The following is a 16,999-nucleotide window of genomic DNA, read 5'->3' as shown; positions in this document are numbered from 1 at the left end:
AACATTGTACTAAGAGGAGTATAGAAATTAATTGGAGGTTAGTCTAAAAAGTTTTACAGTGCCAAGATATTTCAGTTTTAGGTGATCTGCAATGCGTCTACAATGTAGCTTTATGTTACTGGATTTTTAGGAAATTGAGACATCTAGCAATTTCATATTGGGAAGGCCTAAGTAGATGGCAACGGTTAACTTATTAAACTAAAAAGTAAAAGAAACTTGCGGGGGGAAAAAAGCGCTGAAAGAAACAGGATCGGGACAAGACCAACAGTATTTATAGGAGCAACTTAGCTTTACCTAAACATATCCTAAAATATATTTTAAAAAGCTATGGAAACAAAATTGAGAATTCTATTTGACACTTTCAGTTTCTCGCTCAATTTCTAATCCTTCAATTTGTTTCCCTGCTTTCTTTTGTTGCAGTTTAGCCCTACCCAACTTAACTCATACTAAAAGTTGCATTTTTTTTTTAAACTTGTCAGAATTAATTTCAATTACTTAAATTTTTAGTTTTTGCTAAGTAGAAAGATGGATTTCAGAGTTTGAAAATTGTCTTGCGTAGGCAAACTTTAATTGACCATCTAATGTAAACTTATCTCTGGTTACAAGTCTAACTGTTTTTGCTGCAATATTCTTTTTACTTACCTGGTCTGAAGTAAAGCTTCAAGAGGTGTGAGCCGGTCCTGCAGCTGTTTGGAAACAGCAGTGAGAAGAGATGCACAAACTGTACTGCATCCAGCCAGATCTTCATCCTTAACATAATTCAGCAGTACAAAGTACCAGAATACAGAACCTGTCCCATCAAAAAGAAACAAAAATGATTCCCAAATCTAGAACACAATTTTTGGTGAACTTGAGGCTTTCATTTAATAAAAACTGCCAAGCACAATCCTTTCACAACCCATCAACACAACAAACCCCCCAACCCACCCCACCCAGAAATGTTCGAGTGGAGTATAAACACCAGAACGGACTAGTTGGACTCAATGGCCTGTTTCTGTTCGGTATATTCTAATTATATGAAATGCATATTCACTCATTCAGGGTCGACCATGTCATACCCATTGAGCCCTGGTGCCTTTCAATCTGCACTAACAGTCCAATTAGCAGCTGAGTGCAGCTCCTCAGGAGGGTATCAATTTAAGAATAGTTTGCCTACGTGTACCCAATTTCTCCCCCTCCCATCCACCCTCCAAAACTAGTTAGCATACTGCAAGGAGAATAGAGTGATGAATGATACTGCCACCTTCAAATTCGTCTCAGCATGCAACTTACATCAAAAGTACATTTAATTTGGAACAAAGAATTTTACACTGGCAATTTAAAGTTGGACTAAAGGAGACACCAGGGACTGCATTTTAGGAGTCCGCTGCCGAAGTAGGCAGCAGATGTCAATAAAATGCAGCCCGTCCGCACGGGCATTGCATCACGGAGCTGCCACGATTTCCAACGCAGCGGCTCAATTGCATGGCCGTGGCGCCTGCCCCCCATGACGTGGAGGGGGTGGGTGAGCCCTCACTAGCAACGGCGTCCTGTGCCAATGCGCAGGCGCCATTTTTAAAGGGCTTACAGCCCTCAATGGAGATGTAAAAATTAAAGAGCCAGGTCAGTTCAATACCACAAAACAGAATTAAATTATCTTTAAATGCAATTTTCCACCCACCCCAATGGCATTTCCAGACATTCGTGCCCTCTTCCCCGCACCCCCCCATCAAAATTCAAACAATGAATATCTGATCTTCCTGCTCCCCACCACCCCCCACCCCCAACTTTGCCTTTTACCCCTTCCCATCATCCCACTGCACAATCCACATCATTGTTACCCTGCTCCCCTCCTCCTGCACAAAAAAAATACTCCTCCCCCCCTCCCCACAGGTGTTGCGCCACTTTTCCCCGAACTGGGATTCGAAGGCACGGCACGGTCAGCCATCCGAATGAAGACCGGTGTGGTGATTAAGGAAGCAACAGGACCCTCATTAAATCAGGTATGCAAATTAGTTCACTTATTGAAATGGAGGGCCCATCACCAAGCAGTGGGGTGGCCGCCACAAGGCCTTGCTGCCACCAAGATCGGCACGGGGCCTGCCGACAGTGGTGGGCCTCCGCCGCACTGATCTTCATTGCCCCCTCCCCCAACCACCATTCCAGACGATTTAACATCCAGCCCTAAAAGTCTGTTTCAACTAAACTGCAAGTATAATAATCAAAGTCAAAGACATTTATACACCTCTAGAAATTGCTAATGGGAGACACAAATACTGTCAATACCCCGAGGAGCAGAAGATAATATAATGGCTTTCAAACTCAGCATGGCAGAACGCAGGAAACTAAACAAATGCATGTCTGTTCCAATGTAAAACCCAGTTTTAAGCTTATATAGAATAAATGGCATCATTATGGATGCTGAAATAGACTCTACAGTGAAGCATCCCACATGATACTGTGAACTAAGCTATCCCTAATAACAGTAAAAAAAAAAATCCACATTTTGTAATGCAAACACTAAAATACTGAAAAAATATTGACATTTAGGAAAAGTTGTAGTCAGCATTAGTACTAAGGAAGGGGAAAAGGGTAATCAATACTACTCAATCGCATGATTAGGTTGGTATATCCATTAGTTACTCCAAAGGATTAAATGATTACTCCACTGCACATCTCAAGTGAGCCATTGCAAAGCCTACCAAAATGGCCCCTCAACCAAAGCTCTTAGATATTTGATCCTTCCCCTCCTACCCAAAGAAGATAGTATCCCATGCAGAAAAACGGGTAATGGTGACAAAAGCAATGTTACAGTACAAAGAGAATCATTCCTTCAGATTGCCAGCAAGGACACTAGAAGCTGAATGGCCTCCCTCTGTGCTGTAACAATTCTATGAAGCAGCAGCAATATGCCCTAGCTTCCATTGTGCACTCTGAATATTTACAGACAGCTAGGTAGCAGAAAAATCTAAATACACCAGAGTGGATAGCAGCCTTCATTTTTGAAGCTCTCAAGGACCACACAAATCATATCTAACACTTTTTCAGAAAGAGCAGAGGTTCTCAAGATCTGTATAAATGCTGTACTTCTTTTGGTAGATGAGGCAAAGAACAACAACTTTTGACAGCACCCCTCAAGCTTTTTAAGGCTCCTCCAGCAGCAAGGGACTAGTAGCAATAAACTTAGTGCAGAGAGGATAAGAGTTACTTTACATCAAATGAAATGAGCAGAACAGGAAATGGTAATTCATAGAATTGTAAAATCAAGCTATTGAGTACAAAAATCACACTATACTTTTCACGCAGAACTGTCTTTGCATAGTTATCAATAGAAACAGAGTTTAACCTACCACCAGTTGCTGCTGCAGGCAGGTAAGGCAAATTATCAAGTAAAGCTTTCAATAAAGCTCCTCCAAATCCCAGTTGGCTTGGATCGGTTTTCCCATTACTAAAAAGGATGGCGAAGATGTTTATGTTCAGTATGGTGTAAAAACAAAAAAAAAAGCACGGTGAAAACAGATCCAACTTAAAAGTTTCATCCATTACAGCCAGGAAACAATAAATTGAGACTGCCACTTTTCTCTTAAACTAGCCACTTATTTTGTCTTGGATTCCAAGTAGTGTTTCTTTAAAAAAAATTGCAAATAAATTATTATTTCATAGGATATTTCTGACCTTATGCAAAGTGCAAGGAACCGGGCACATTTGTGAGCTATACTTCGACCGGCTTCAAAGAAGCAAACTCGTACAATGCCAGTGAGTCGTTTCTTGGTTTTTGCGTGCAGACTTTCTTTGCCATCTCTGAAACTGAATTTGAAAAGTTCATAGAACATAAGCACCAACATACATCCATGCATCTGCAATTTCTGATTTTACAGATTTCAACTTGAAAAAAGGCTGCCAAGGACAGTTGTGAACAAGAATTATGGGCAAACAGCATAGCTGCAATTCAAATCATAATTACCTAGATTGCGCAGTTAAAATTTTTTTTTTAAAACTATTGTTTACATCCAAGTATTAATGCTGAATTGTTGCAAGATTTACACAAGTTTCAGTTTACACTCTACTGCACGTTTCATCATACCTGCACAGTCCATTTGCATGCACACCTGCCAACCAGCAGAGAATATCTAACACAAGGCTCTGAGCATGTTCTGTGACAGGACCATCATCTGACTTCTTGCAGAGCGTATCGAGCAGCTTTTCATGGAACTCTGAGAACTGCAACATGGCACACCGTTGCACCCTAAAAAGACAAAAGCAGTGATTACCGCAAGAAAACACACAACTTCTACTGAGACAACTTTTATTGCCTCAATTTGGCCACTTGCAATTTGCATTTTTTTTTTAAACTTCTATGTACACGATCCATATCTATCTGATTGAGTGGGGATGGGGGTTGGGGGGGGGGGGGGGGGGGGGGAGGAGAAATTACTCCCATACATTTCACAACGTTATATATTTCGCCAAGACTGGTACAAAATGAGCCTTTCCCTCAAAGTCCCTCCCATGGGAAATTTCAGTTCTCCTCTCAGAACCACTTCCAAAAAACAATCTTTGTGAACCTTGTAAAAATGATATCTGAGGATTAAGCTGGACTTAAATTGCACTTTGTGCAAAATCAGTGTGAAACAGCCTCCTTGACATATTCATGCACCTCAACTTGAGTGCACTTGGTACTCAGTTATATGCTGCTACTTAATTGTTGAAGGAGACTTAAAAAAAAAATCACTTTGCATCAATGCTGATAGGAAGATATAGGTAGCACCTTTAATGTTATTAAAATCACAAACAGGACCAGCATCAAAAAGCCAATATCTTCGTTTCAAAACCCAAGATCCAAAACTGTACACTCCAATTGATTGCAGAATTTCCTCAAATTATATTTCAGCAAATTATGACCATCGCAAATTTCAATTAGTGATTCAAAAATTAACTTGAAAACACAAGTCACACTATTTGAGGTGTCAAATCCAACTGAAGTGGTATTTAATCACGTTATTTTGGAACAGGGTTTTCTATGCCCAATTAAACATTTCATGTTCATTTGAAAGATTTGACCTCTTCTCACGTCCTCATCGCACCAACACCCCCCTCCCCCACCGCCGCCCCCAACCCTATGATCAAGTAGCCTGCATATCTTTTGGGAGAAGCACCTGCAACGTTGTGGAATTGATCAGAAAGGGGTCAACCAGGACTAAAAAGGTTGGCTTTTCAAACCCCATTCAAAAAGCCAATAAAAATCACAATCACCTTTCTTTTGGGATGCAAGTTTTCTTGAACCTTCGAATAGTGACTGAAACTTCTTGCAGCAGATCACAGCCTCTGAGATTGTCAGGTTTCTTAGACGAGCTGCCAGACTCAGATGCTTTTGAAGTGGATGGTTTTTCCTGTTCAAAGAAAATCATTAAGTTTACAAATAAACCAACACAGAAACTAACATTAATTTTCATATGCTAAAGCCTTTATATGAAGTACAGCTTCAAATCTGTCCTCTTTTAAAGACTGTCATTATACCTTTCCTGCTGTAACTTTAGCAAGTAACGAAGCAAGAGAGTGACTCTTGCTATTTTGTGTCTTCGAGGCTTGCATTCTCAGGACTGGCCTTATTCCACTGCCATTAGAATTCTCTTCATTTGGCTTCTCATTAGCTGACCTAATGTGAACTAAAAATGACCGATACTTGCCACCAGCCATGCCTGCTGAGAAACCAAAAATAAAGAATTTAAATAGGCAAAGCACAAATACCACCCACTCCCCAATCATTGGATAAATGTTCAGTTTTAGGATACGTTCTAATTACATTCTAGTCTCACCACTGCATATCAATGGTATGAGAAAGAATGTTGTGGGGGGGGAGATGAAAAACGGGGAAGAGTTTGCGTGGATATTTTCAAAGCTATCTGTTCTTTCATATCTTACGTAGGGAGAATTTCAACGTCAGCCAATTCCTCAGCTGGAATTTTTCCCTTGGCAGATCCACCGACCAAAAAGTCGGTGGCAATCCCGCTCCCACCAGGCCTGAGGATCCAGTCTGGATTTTATGGTCCCCAGGCCTTTAATTGGGCTTAGGCGGGACTTCCACATCATTGAGGTAGGCCAGCAGCTCTTAGTCCCAGCAGCACCACCAGGAGTGGCGGCCATCTGAGACTGCATCCCAGCTTCCACAAGAGGAGGAAGGCTGGCTCCGATTCAAAAGTGAGTTTTTAGGGCCTTGCCAGGGGTGATCTATCGGGCTCAGGCAAGGGGGAGGGGGGGGAAAGAAGAGACAGGTTTGAGCTAGTTGGGGCATCGGGTGTGGCCTCTTTGGGGCACAGAGTGCCTGACCAGGATAGCCAACAACCATCCCCTCCCCCCCACCACCCCACCCCGCCCCAGAAAGCCGCCTGCTTTTGTCAGGCAGCTTTTATCACGCCTGGGATGCCCAACCAGCCACGGGTAAAATCCCTGTGGTGGCAGGCGGCGGCACATAAGTGGCCGTTAACTGGCCACTTAAGGGTCTTGGTTGGTTTGGGGCAGGCCAGCCGGCTTCTGCTGCCGCCACCCCGCGTAAAATGGCAGCGGAGGCAGGAGCAGGTCAGGAAGGGCCCCCTGAGCCTCCCGCTCCATTTTGCACACACACCCCACCCACCACTGTCCCACTCTTTGGGGAGGTGGGGGGTGGGGGTTGCGGGGGGAGGGGCGTAAAATTCTGTCCCTCGTTTTTTATGTCAACATCAGCATTAAATATAGCTTCATGATTTTATAAATTCTAGAGTTCACATTTAATTAACCATAAAAAGCAAGTGATGCAAAATATTTCCTGTCAGATAGACAAGGAGCCAAAGTAAATAGCATCACACTTGAATTTGTAAGCAACCTTTTTCATCATTTTTTTTTTAAAACTCAGTTGCTGCTTATTCTCAATTAAAACCCACCTTTAATATACTTGCACCTAGCACAATAAAAGTAAAATCTTGCATGAAAGTTTTTGCTGAAATTTATTTTGCTCTAATCTATTCTGCTCAAAGTAAGCACAGTTTTCCCCTTTGCATGCAGGATACGCCTATACCTAACCAAATGTCAAGAGTCAACATTCACTCAACCATGCTCCAAAAATATTTCATTAGCATAACCTTTAATATGCTAGGGGAACAATAGTATCCAAATTTAAATCTAGCTCTACATGAGATGATGAATTTAATGCCAAATTATATGTAATTAGCACTGTAGCTGAATAGCCACTAGGAGCTAAACTGAGACTGATCAAGTTCAGTTAACTTACATGTACACTTAATCTGGTGCCATTTAAAATAGTATGCTTTTCATTGCAATCGTAGCTAATCCAACTTGATCTTACCTTTAATTAGCTTAGGGCTAGTTAGAGTCAGCATCCCAGCATGTCCAGAAAGATCCAAACCACTGGCCAACCATACAGGTCCACACAATATATCTTCCTTATGTTCTTCCAGAAACTGACACAGCCTGGGACCTTCTCGGTATTAGAATGGAAGAAAAGATTTAGTCATATATCTTTGCACTGTAACATTTTGAAACAATTCTCATCCAAAGAACAGTTTACAACTAAGGTGGGAGTGAGTGGAATGAAATCCCAACCAATGCAAACTACATGAACTGCTGGGACAGTCTAACATCCACAAAGTGCGGGCGGCACAGTGGTTAGCACTGCAGCCTCACAGCTCCAGCTACTCGGGTTCAGTTCTGGGTACTGCCTGTGCGGAATTTGCAAGTTCTCCCTGTGTCTGCGTGGGTTTCCGCCAGGTGCTCCGGTTTCCTCCCACAGCCAAAGACTTGCAGGTTGATAGGTAAATTGGCCATTGTAAATTGCCCCTAGTGTAGGTAGATGGTAGGAGAATGGTGGGGATGTGCTAGAGAATATGGGGTTAATGTAGGATTAGTATAAATGGGTGGTTGTTGGTCGGCACAGACTCGGTGGGCCGAAGGGCCTGTTTCAGTGCTGTATCTCTAAATAAATAAAAATAAAAAAAAATAAATAAGTGAACCCCAAAATCCTACAGAATTTGTACTTCAGCAGGGTAGGATGTCCCTCAATCCTTTCAATATTCCAGCAATGAATGATACCATTGCTTTATATTTTTTTTAAATGCAGTATCTAGTCAGAAAACAGAGTTAGGCAGGCCTTTGAGACCTGGAGAACAGCAATCTGGCATTATAGTGAGAAGTCTGCAATTAATTCAGTTCCATTCCTAGTACAGTATTCAAAAGCAAAATAAGAGCCTTTTCAATTTTTTTTTTTAATTAAAAAAAAAGTGTCAGTGCACCAAACTAGAGGAAGTGGCCCAAGACAGGAGTGCTCGAATTCCATGTGCAATGGCATTCACTGAAGTAGCCCCTCTTGATTCCTGAGTTTTGAATGCCTGCTATGCAGGAGTTGGGCACTACACCATAGGTAAGGAACAAAGCCACCAGACTAATTATCATGGGCAACTCTTGGAAGAACAGGACAAGCCAGTCAAGGGATAATGGACGTGGAAAGAAAGGCAAGGAGGACAAGGCTGGAGTAAAAAGGATGGTTTTGTTTTTGGGGAAGAAAAATTCTAAATCACAGTTCTTGTGCCTCCCGAAAAAAATTCTCAAATATTTAGTTTTATGAGTCAATAAGTCCTTCTTAACTGCACTATTGTTTTCTGAAATTAAATTATATTTTTGCCACTGAAATGAAACAGTGAACAGAAATACAAAATACATGGGCAGCACAGTGGTTAGGACTGCAACCTCACAGCTCCAGCGACCCAGGTTCGGTTCTGGGTACTGCCTGTGCGGAGTTTGCAAGTTCTCCCTGTGACCGCGTGGGTTTCCGTCGGGTGCTCCGGTTTCCTCCCACAGCCAAAGACTTGCAGGTTGATAGGTAAATTGCCCATTGTAAATTGCCCCTAGTGTAGGTAGGTGGTAGGAGAATTGAGGGAAGGTGGGGATGTGGTGGGGAATATGGGATTAATGTAGGATTAGTAGAAATGGATGGTTGATGGTCAGCACAGATTCGGTGGGCCGAAGGGTCTGTTTCAGTGCTGTATCTCTCTATGACTCTAAAATTGACAGCACAGTTACCAAATCTACTTGTGTGTGCTGGGTGTAAACCCTGAATAAAAGGTAAAATGTATCACATTCCCAAATAGGCATTGAACAAAAAATTGAATTCCATCTACCATTTACTCATATAACTGTATCTATGATCCTGAATAATTAGTAGCTTGTTTTAATGTTCCTAAAGGAACAACAGAGCACATCATCAGTATAGATTTCCTGTATGACATCGTCAGCGGAGGGAATGAAACCTCAGTCAGATTGTACTTTTCTCTCCCTACTGTACGCAAATTAAAATGTCAAATGCACCAAGCAACAGCAGCACAAATTGCACATGTTTATGTTCTCCCCAAATAGCAATTTGAACTTAATGCTACACTCCCGAAAGAATCCCTTGCACAAAATTTAAAAGCACAAAACTTCAAATGTTGATGCCAGTTGCAAGTCTCGAGACAATGTGTGCTTTTCAAATCAAGTTTTTTTTTAAAGAATGGGACCAGTCAGTACTATAAATTAAAATGTGGCATTTCCCCTCCCAATGCTACATTTAGCTAACCTTGAGACTCATCCACATCCATGGTGTAGTGCACGTCTTCATTTAAATCAGCAAGACCAGATCTTCCATTTCTCTCTACCTCCACATGAGAAGCTGGAGATAAAGGAAACGATATCTGCTTGTCTACTGCAGACTCTGCAAGTAGTAAGGAAAACAAAAATTGCATTTATATAGTGCCTTTCACAACCTCGGGACATCCCAAAGCACTTTACAACCAATTAAGTACTTTTTGAATGGAGTCGCTGTTGTAATGTAGGAAACACGGCAGCCAATTTGCACAGAGCAAACTCCCACAAACAGCAATGTGACAATGACCAGTTAATCTGTTTTTGTGATGTTGATTGTGTTTTGGAATCTGAGCGGCAACTGGCGACACTGCAGTGCATTCGTGAGGATGAGAGCAACGTGGAGAGAGTGTTTATAGATGTGGTCACCCCACAGTTTAAGAGTATGCAGGGAGAGAGGGAATAGGTGACCACCAGGCAGTCAAAAAGAATCAGGCAGATCCCCGAGTGTATCTCACTCTCCAACAGGTATTCAGTTCTGAATAGTGAGGAAAGTGATGTTCCACCTGGGGAGTGCAGCCAGAACCAATTCCATGGCACCACGGGTGGCTCAGCTGCACAGAGAGTACAGGGAAGACTGGAAGAGTGATAGTGATAGGTGATTCAATAGTCAGGGGAACAGACAGGCGTTTCTGTGGCCGCAGACATGAATCCAAGATGGTGTGTTGCCTCCCTGGTGCCAGGGTCAAGGATGTGACTAAGCAGCTGCAGAGCATCCTGAAGGGGGAGGGCGAACAGCCAGCAGTCGTGGTCCACATTGGAACCAATGACATAGGCAGAAAGACGGATGTGGTCCTGCAGTCAGAATTTAGGGAGCTAGATAAGAAGTAGCAAGTAGGACCTCAAAGTAATCATCTCCGGATTACTCCCAGTGCCACGCGCGAGTGAGAATAGAAATAGGATATGAGTTATGAATACGTGGCTGGAAAGATGGTGCAGGAGGGATGGCTTTAGATTCCTGGGACATTGGAACCAGCTCTGGCGGAGATGGGACCTGCACAGGCCGGAAGGGTTGCACCTGAACAGAGCTGGGACTGAGTTCCTTGCGGGATGTTTTGCTAATGCTGTTGGCAGGGGGATGGGGGACCCGAGGGTAGACTCAGTTGGAACAAAAATCAGAAGTGAAAATGGAAGGCAGAAAGTTAATTGATGAGTCTGGAAGACAGAGGAAACAAAGATTAGAAAATTTAGAAAATGTTTGGCAGTGCTCAAGGGTATCATTTCAATGCAAGGAGTATAGCAAATAAAGCGGATGAGCTGAGGGCACAGATAAACACGTGGCAGTATCTGATAGCTATTACAGAAACATGGTTTAAGGAGGGACAGGAATGGCAGCACAACGTTCCTGGTTACAGGGTTTTCAGACGCGGTAGGGAGTGGGGATAAGAAAGGAGGGGGAGTGGCATTTTTGGTCAAGGAAACTATTACAGCTGTGAGAAAGGATGATATGTTGGAAGGTTCATCAAATGAGGCCATATTGATTGAGCTAAGGAACAAAAAAAGGGGCAATCACACTGCTGGGAGTGTACTATAGACCCCCAAACAGTCACAGGGAGATAAAAGAGCAGATAAGTAGGCAAATCTCAGAGATGCAAGAACAGCAGGGCAGTAATAGCAAGGGACTTTAACTACCCAATATTAACTGGTTTAGTTTTAGTGTGAAAGGAACTGAGGAAGCAGAATTCTTGAGGGGCATTCAGTAGAACCTTTTTGGCCAGTATGTAGCAAGTCCAAGAGAGGGCGCAGCTTTAGACAGTTTTAGGAAATGAAGATGGGCAGGTGGAAGGAGTGGCAATGGGAGAGCATCCTGGTGGTTGTGATCATAATTCAATCAGTTTTAACATAATTATGGAAAAGGTCAGAGATAAAACAGGAGTTACAGTTCTCAATTGGGGCAAGGCCAATTTTACGAAACTGAGGAGTGATTTAGCGAAAGTGGACTGGAAACAGCTACTTGAAGGTAAATCAGTGTCACAACAGTGGGAGGCATTCAAGGGGTTCAGAGTAAACATGTTCCCACAAAGAAAAAGGGTGAGATGGCCAAATCTAGAGCCCCATGAATGTCAAGGAGCTTACAGGATAAGAGAAGACAGAAAAGGAAGGCTTACGTCAGACAGCAAGAACTCAATACTACAGAAAGCCAACAGGTGTATAGGAAGTGGACTGGTGAAATCAAGGAGGAAATTAGGAAAGTAGAGAGAGGGTACGAAAGAATATTGGCAAGCAAAATCAAGGTGAACCCAAAGATGTTCTATTAATACATTAAGAGTAGGAGGATAACCAAGGAGACAGTAAGGCCCATAAAAGACCAAAATGGTAAGCTATGTGTAGGGGCAGAAGATGTTGGTATGGTTCTTAATTAATACTTTGCATGTCTTCACAGAAGAGGGGGATGATGCAGATTTTGTAGTTGAGGTGGAGTGTGAAGTATTGGATGTGATAAACATAGTGAGAGAGGAAGTATTAATGGGATAAGCATACTTGAAAGTTGATAACTCACCAGGGCCAGATGAAATGTACCCTAGGCTGATAAAAGAAGCAAGAGGAAATAGCAGAAGGTCTGACCCCATCATTTTCCAGTCCTCATAAAAGCAAAATACTGCGGATGCTGGAAATCTGAAATAAAAACAAGAAATGCTGGAACCACTCAGCAGGTCTGGCAGCATCTGTGGAAAGAGATGCAGAGTTAACGTTGCGGGTCAGTGACCCTTCTTCGGAACTGCTAACGTTGTACCTCGGTTTAAAAAAGGGAGCGAGGGATAGACCGAATAATTACAGTTCCGAAGAAGGGTCACTGACCCGAAACATTAACTCTGCTTCTCTTTCCACAGATGCTGCCAGACCTGCTGAGTGGTTCCAGCATTTCTTGTTTTTATTTTCCAATCCTCACTGGATGCAGGTGTGGTGCTAGAGGATTGGAGAACTGCTAACGTTGTACCTCGGTTTAAAAAAGGGAGCGAGGGATAGACCGAATAATTACAGGCCCATCAGTCTAACCTCAGTAGTGAGCAAATTATTGGAATCTATTCTGAGACACAGGATAAACCGTCACTTAGAAAGGCACAGGTTAATCAAGGATAATCAGCATGGATTTGTTAAGGGAAGATCTTGTTTGACCAACTTGATCGAATTTTTTGAAGTAGTAACAAGATAGATGAGGGTAGTGCAGTTGATGTGATCTACTTTAGCAAGGCTTCGAACAAGGTCCCACATGGTAGACTGGTTAAAAAAAGAAAATCCCATGGGATCCAGGAAAATGCATCAAGGTGGATACAAAATTGGCTCAGTGGCAGGATACAAAGGGTAATTGTTGATGGATGTTTTTGCGACTGGAGGGCTGTTTCCAGTGGTGTTCCGCAGGGCCCATTACAGGGTCTCCTGCTTTTTGTGGTATATATTAACGATTTGGACGTAAATATAGGGGGCATGATCAAGAAGTTTGCAGACGGCACAAAGATTGGCCGTGTAGTAGATAGCAAGGAGGATAGCTATAGGCTGAAGGAAGATACTGATTGTCTTGTCAGATGGGCGGAAAAATGACAAATGGAATTCAACCTGGAGAAGTGTGATGCATTTGGGGAGATCAAACAAGGCAAAGGAATACACAATTAATGGGAAAATACTGAGAAATGTAGAGGAAGTGAGGGACCTTGGAGTGAATCTCCACAGATCCCTGAAGGTAGCAGGACAGGTCGATAAGATGGTTAAGGAGGCACATGGAATCCTTTCCTTAATTAGCCGAGGTATAGAATACAAGAGCAGGGAGGTTATGCTGGAACTGTATAACTCATTGGTTAGGCGACAACTTGAGTACTGTGTGCAGTTCTGGCCACCTCATTACAGAAAGGATGTAACTGCACTAGAGAGGGTACAGAGGAGATTTACAAGGATGTTGCCAGGACTGGAAAGATGCAGCTATGAGGGAAGATTGGATAGGCTGGGGTTGTTCTCCTTGAAACAGAGATGGCTGAGGGGAGATTGGATTGAAATGTACAAAATGTTCAGGGGCCTGGATAGAGTGGAGGTGAGGGGCCTATTCACCTTAGCAGAGAGGTCAGTGACTAGGGGACATAAAATTAAAGTGATTGGTAGAAAATTTAGAGGAGAGATGAGGAAAAACTTTTTCACCCAGAGGGTGGTGCGGGTTTGGAATTCACTGCCTGAAAGGGTAGTTGAGGCAGAAACCCTCAACTCATTCAAAACGAGTCTGGATATGCACCTCAAGTGCCGTAATCTGCAGGGCTACGGACCAAATGCTAGAAGGTGGGATTAGAATAGGTGGATCGTTTTTCAGCCAGCTCAGACACGATGGGCCAAGTGGCCTCTTTCTGTGCCTTAAACTTTCTGTGATTCTATAAATATTGGCCAAGATACCAGGGAGAACTCCCATGGATCTTCTTTGTAATAGTGCCGCAGGATTTGCCAGAGAGGGCAAACGCCTCATCCAAAAGACGGCACCTCTAATAATGCAGCAAACCTCAGTACTGCACTGGAGTGTTAGCCTAAACCTATGTACGTAAACCTCTGAAGTGGGATGTGAATCCACACCTCCTGACTCAGTGGTGAGAATGCCACCCCCCGCACACCCTGGATTGAGCCACGGCTGACAATTTACTACAACTATGGTAAATTTACTCTAAATGTTTGATCGATTCATTATCATCCCAATAACGCACCATTTTGTAGATATTAGAAGCAATAAACAGGATCCTTAAAGAAATAATGCAGGTTACCATTTTAAATCTCCCCCCCCCTTTCACAAGTAATTTATTTACAGGTTAAGGATTTTTAGGTTCTAATTTAGTGCAACATATTTGCAATCAAATTTAGGGAAAAATACAGACAGAAGTTGAGAAAAAAATCCTTACCATTGACTTTACCTAAACCAGGTGCCTTGTTTTTCAATAAAGTGACTTGAATCTGTGGAATGTTTGTGATGTTTGAATTCAAGACAAACTTGAAGTCCACATGTCCGACCATGCAGGCTTTGGGCAAAACCAGCTCAAAGACATGTTCCTCCCAGCTGGTGCTATTTAAAAATAAAGGATGCAGAGATAAGTAAGTATCATGCATTACACAACAGTGTTGCATAGAAAACACTTCCCAAATGCTGATATCCCAAGAGCTGAAACCAACCAAATTATGCAAATGTGAAACAGTGCCAATTTTATCCAGTACCTCAAAGCTCTAATATTCAGAAAACAAACACTGCTGGTGAAGCAATCTGCAAAATAGGGTTCCAATGAATGTGCATAAAAGCACACCTCATTTAACTTTGACAGATAAATAGGGTGGGAAGATGAGGAGTCAAGACTTGAATGTGCACTGAACTCCCTCTGAACTTCTTCCATAGAACAGGAGAAATATTCATAAAAATCCCTACTGGTGTAGTTTTGAATCATTCAAAACTTGAGGCAAACCATTAGAGACTAACATGTAAAGTAGAAACTAAAAATCTAAATCTCTCCTTCAGAGCTTCTGTTTCGGTACCTAAAACTGCAATCACGGTTTACAAAAGACAGCATTTGCCCACACACTGCCAAATAACATGCTGTAAACAGCCCCTTAGGATGCTTGTAATTGAATTGAATGGAAGGGTTTGGTCTATCAATCGGTTTCAAATACAATGATCCGATACACGTTCCCATTCAAGGCAATGGCAGCAATCAACCAAAACATAACAAGAACTTCAACGTGGGATGTGTTCTTTGCAGCCTGCAAAAACAGTTCGCCAATTATTAACCCAGAGCACACTGTAACCAGCTAAGAATCCAATAAATAATCCATCAGTTAAAAATGCTTAATTTCTGTCACAGCAACAATACTGTATTTATATAGCGCCGTGAATGTAGAAAACTGTCTCAAAACATTTCAGAGGCGAAATCAAAAAGCGTCGAGCCAAAGGTGATATTAGAGAGAGTGACTAAAAGCTTGGACAAAGACGTGGGTTTTACGGTGGAGAGGGAGATATTCAGTACAGGAATTCTAAAGGAAGGAGCTTAGGCAGCTGAACACACGGCTGCCAATGGTGTGACAAAGGGTTGGGGGTGGGGAGTGGGCAGGATACAGAAGATGGTGCTAAGGATGAAAACAGATGGCAATAGAGTCAAAGTTATACAGCACAGAAACAGGCCCTTTGGCCCATTGTGTCTGTGCCGGCCATCAAGCACCTATGTATTCTAATCCCATTTGCCAGCACTTGGCCCGAAGCCTTGTATGCTATGACGTTTCAAGTACACATCTAAATACTTCTTAAACGTGGTGAGGGTTCCTGCCTCTACCACCCCTTCAGGTAGTGTCTTCCAGATTCCAACCACCCTCTGGGTGAAAAAATCTTTCCTCAAATACCCTCTAAACCTCTTGTCCTTTACCTTAAATCTATGCCCCCTGGTTATTAACACCTTCGCCAGGGGAAAAAGTTACTTCCTATCTACCCTATTTATGCCCCTCAATTTTGTATTCCTCAATCTGGCACCCCCCTCAGCCTTCTCTGCTCTGAGGAAAACAATCCTAGCCTATCCAGTCTCCCTTCATAGCTGAAATGCTCCGGCGCAGGCAACAACCTGAAGAATCTCCTCTGCACCCTCTCCAGTGCAATCACATCCTTCCTATAGTGCGGTGACCAGAACTGTACACAGTACTCCAGCTGTGGCCTAACCAGCATTTTATACAGCTCCATCTTAACCTCCCTGCTCTTATAGTCTATGCCTCGGCTAATAAAGGTAAGTATCCCATATGCTTTCCTAACCACCTTATCTACCTGTGCTGCTGCCTTCAGTGATCTATGGACAAGCACACCAAGGTCCCTCTGTACTTCCTAGGGTCCTACCATCCATTGTATATTCCCTTGCCTTGTTAGTCCTACAAAAGCATCACCTCACACTTCTCAGGATTAAATTCCATTTGCCACTGCTCCACCCATCTTACCAACCCATCTATATCGTCCTGTAATCTAAGGCTTTCCTCCTCATTATTTACGACACCAATTTTCGTGTCATCTCCGAACTTATCATACTTCCTATATTCACGTCTAAATCATTAATGTACACTACAAACAGCAAGGGTCCCAGCACCGATCCCTGTGGTGGACCCACTGGTCACAGGCTTCCACTCGCAAAAGCAACCCTCTACCATCACCCTCTGCCTCCTGCCAATAAGCTAATTTTGGATCCAATTTGCCAAATGGCCCTAGATCCCATGGGCCCTTACCTTCTTAACCAACCTCCCATGTGGGACCTTATCAAAGGCCTTACTGAAGTCCATGTAGATTACATCAACTGCCTTACTCTCATCTACACATCTAGTCACCTCCTCGAAAAATTCAATCAAGTTTGTTACACACTATCTCCCCCTG

The 16,999-nt window shown here is 42.8% G+C and overlaps 1 protein-coding gene across 7 annotated transcripts in view; it reads right to left on the bottom strand.

Moving 5' to 3' along the window:
- birc6 (baculoviral IAP repeat containing 6) overlaps positions 1–16,999 on the bottom strand; it is a 239,843-nt gene that overhangs the window by 171,850 nt on the left and 50,994 nt on the right. For 5 of the 7 annotated variants that reach the window (XM_068045333.1, XM_068045336.1, XM_068045335.1 and 2 more), the window contains exons 13-21: positions 14,514–14,674; positions 9,581–9,715; positions 7,319–7,450; positions 5,497–5,681; positions 5,233–5,369; positions 4,064–4,225; positions 3,655–3,786; positions 3,330–3,427; positions 643–790 (exon numbers count right to left, since the gene is read on the bottom strand). In XM_068045333.1, coding sequence (XP_067901434.1) covers positions 643–790; positions 3,330–3,427; positions 3,655–3,786; positions 4,064–4,225; positions 5,233–5,369; positions 5,497–5,681; positions 7,319–7,450; positions 9,581–9,715; positions 14,514–14,674 — 1,290 coding nt within the window. The remainder of the gene's footprint in view (positions 1–642; positions 791–3,329; positions 3,428–3,654; positions 3,787–4,063; positions 4,226–5,232; positions 5,370–5,496; positions 5,682–7,318; positions 7,451–9,580; positions 9,716–14,513; positions 14,675–16,999) is intronic. The other 2 variants (XM_068045334.1, XM_068045340.1) reach the window with 2 other exon arrangements.

The sequence above is a fragment of the Heterodontus francisci genome, chromosome 13, assembly GCF_036365525.1.
Source record: "Heterodontus francisci isolate sHetFra1 chromosome 13, sHetFra1.hap1, whole genome shotgun sequence".
In the NCBI taxonomy this organism is placed as follows: Eukaryota; Metazoa; Chordata; class Chondrichthyes; order Heterodontiformes; family Heterodontidae; genus Heterodontus; species Heterodontus francisci.
This window is presented reverse-complemented; position numbering and strand designations above follow the sequence as displayed.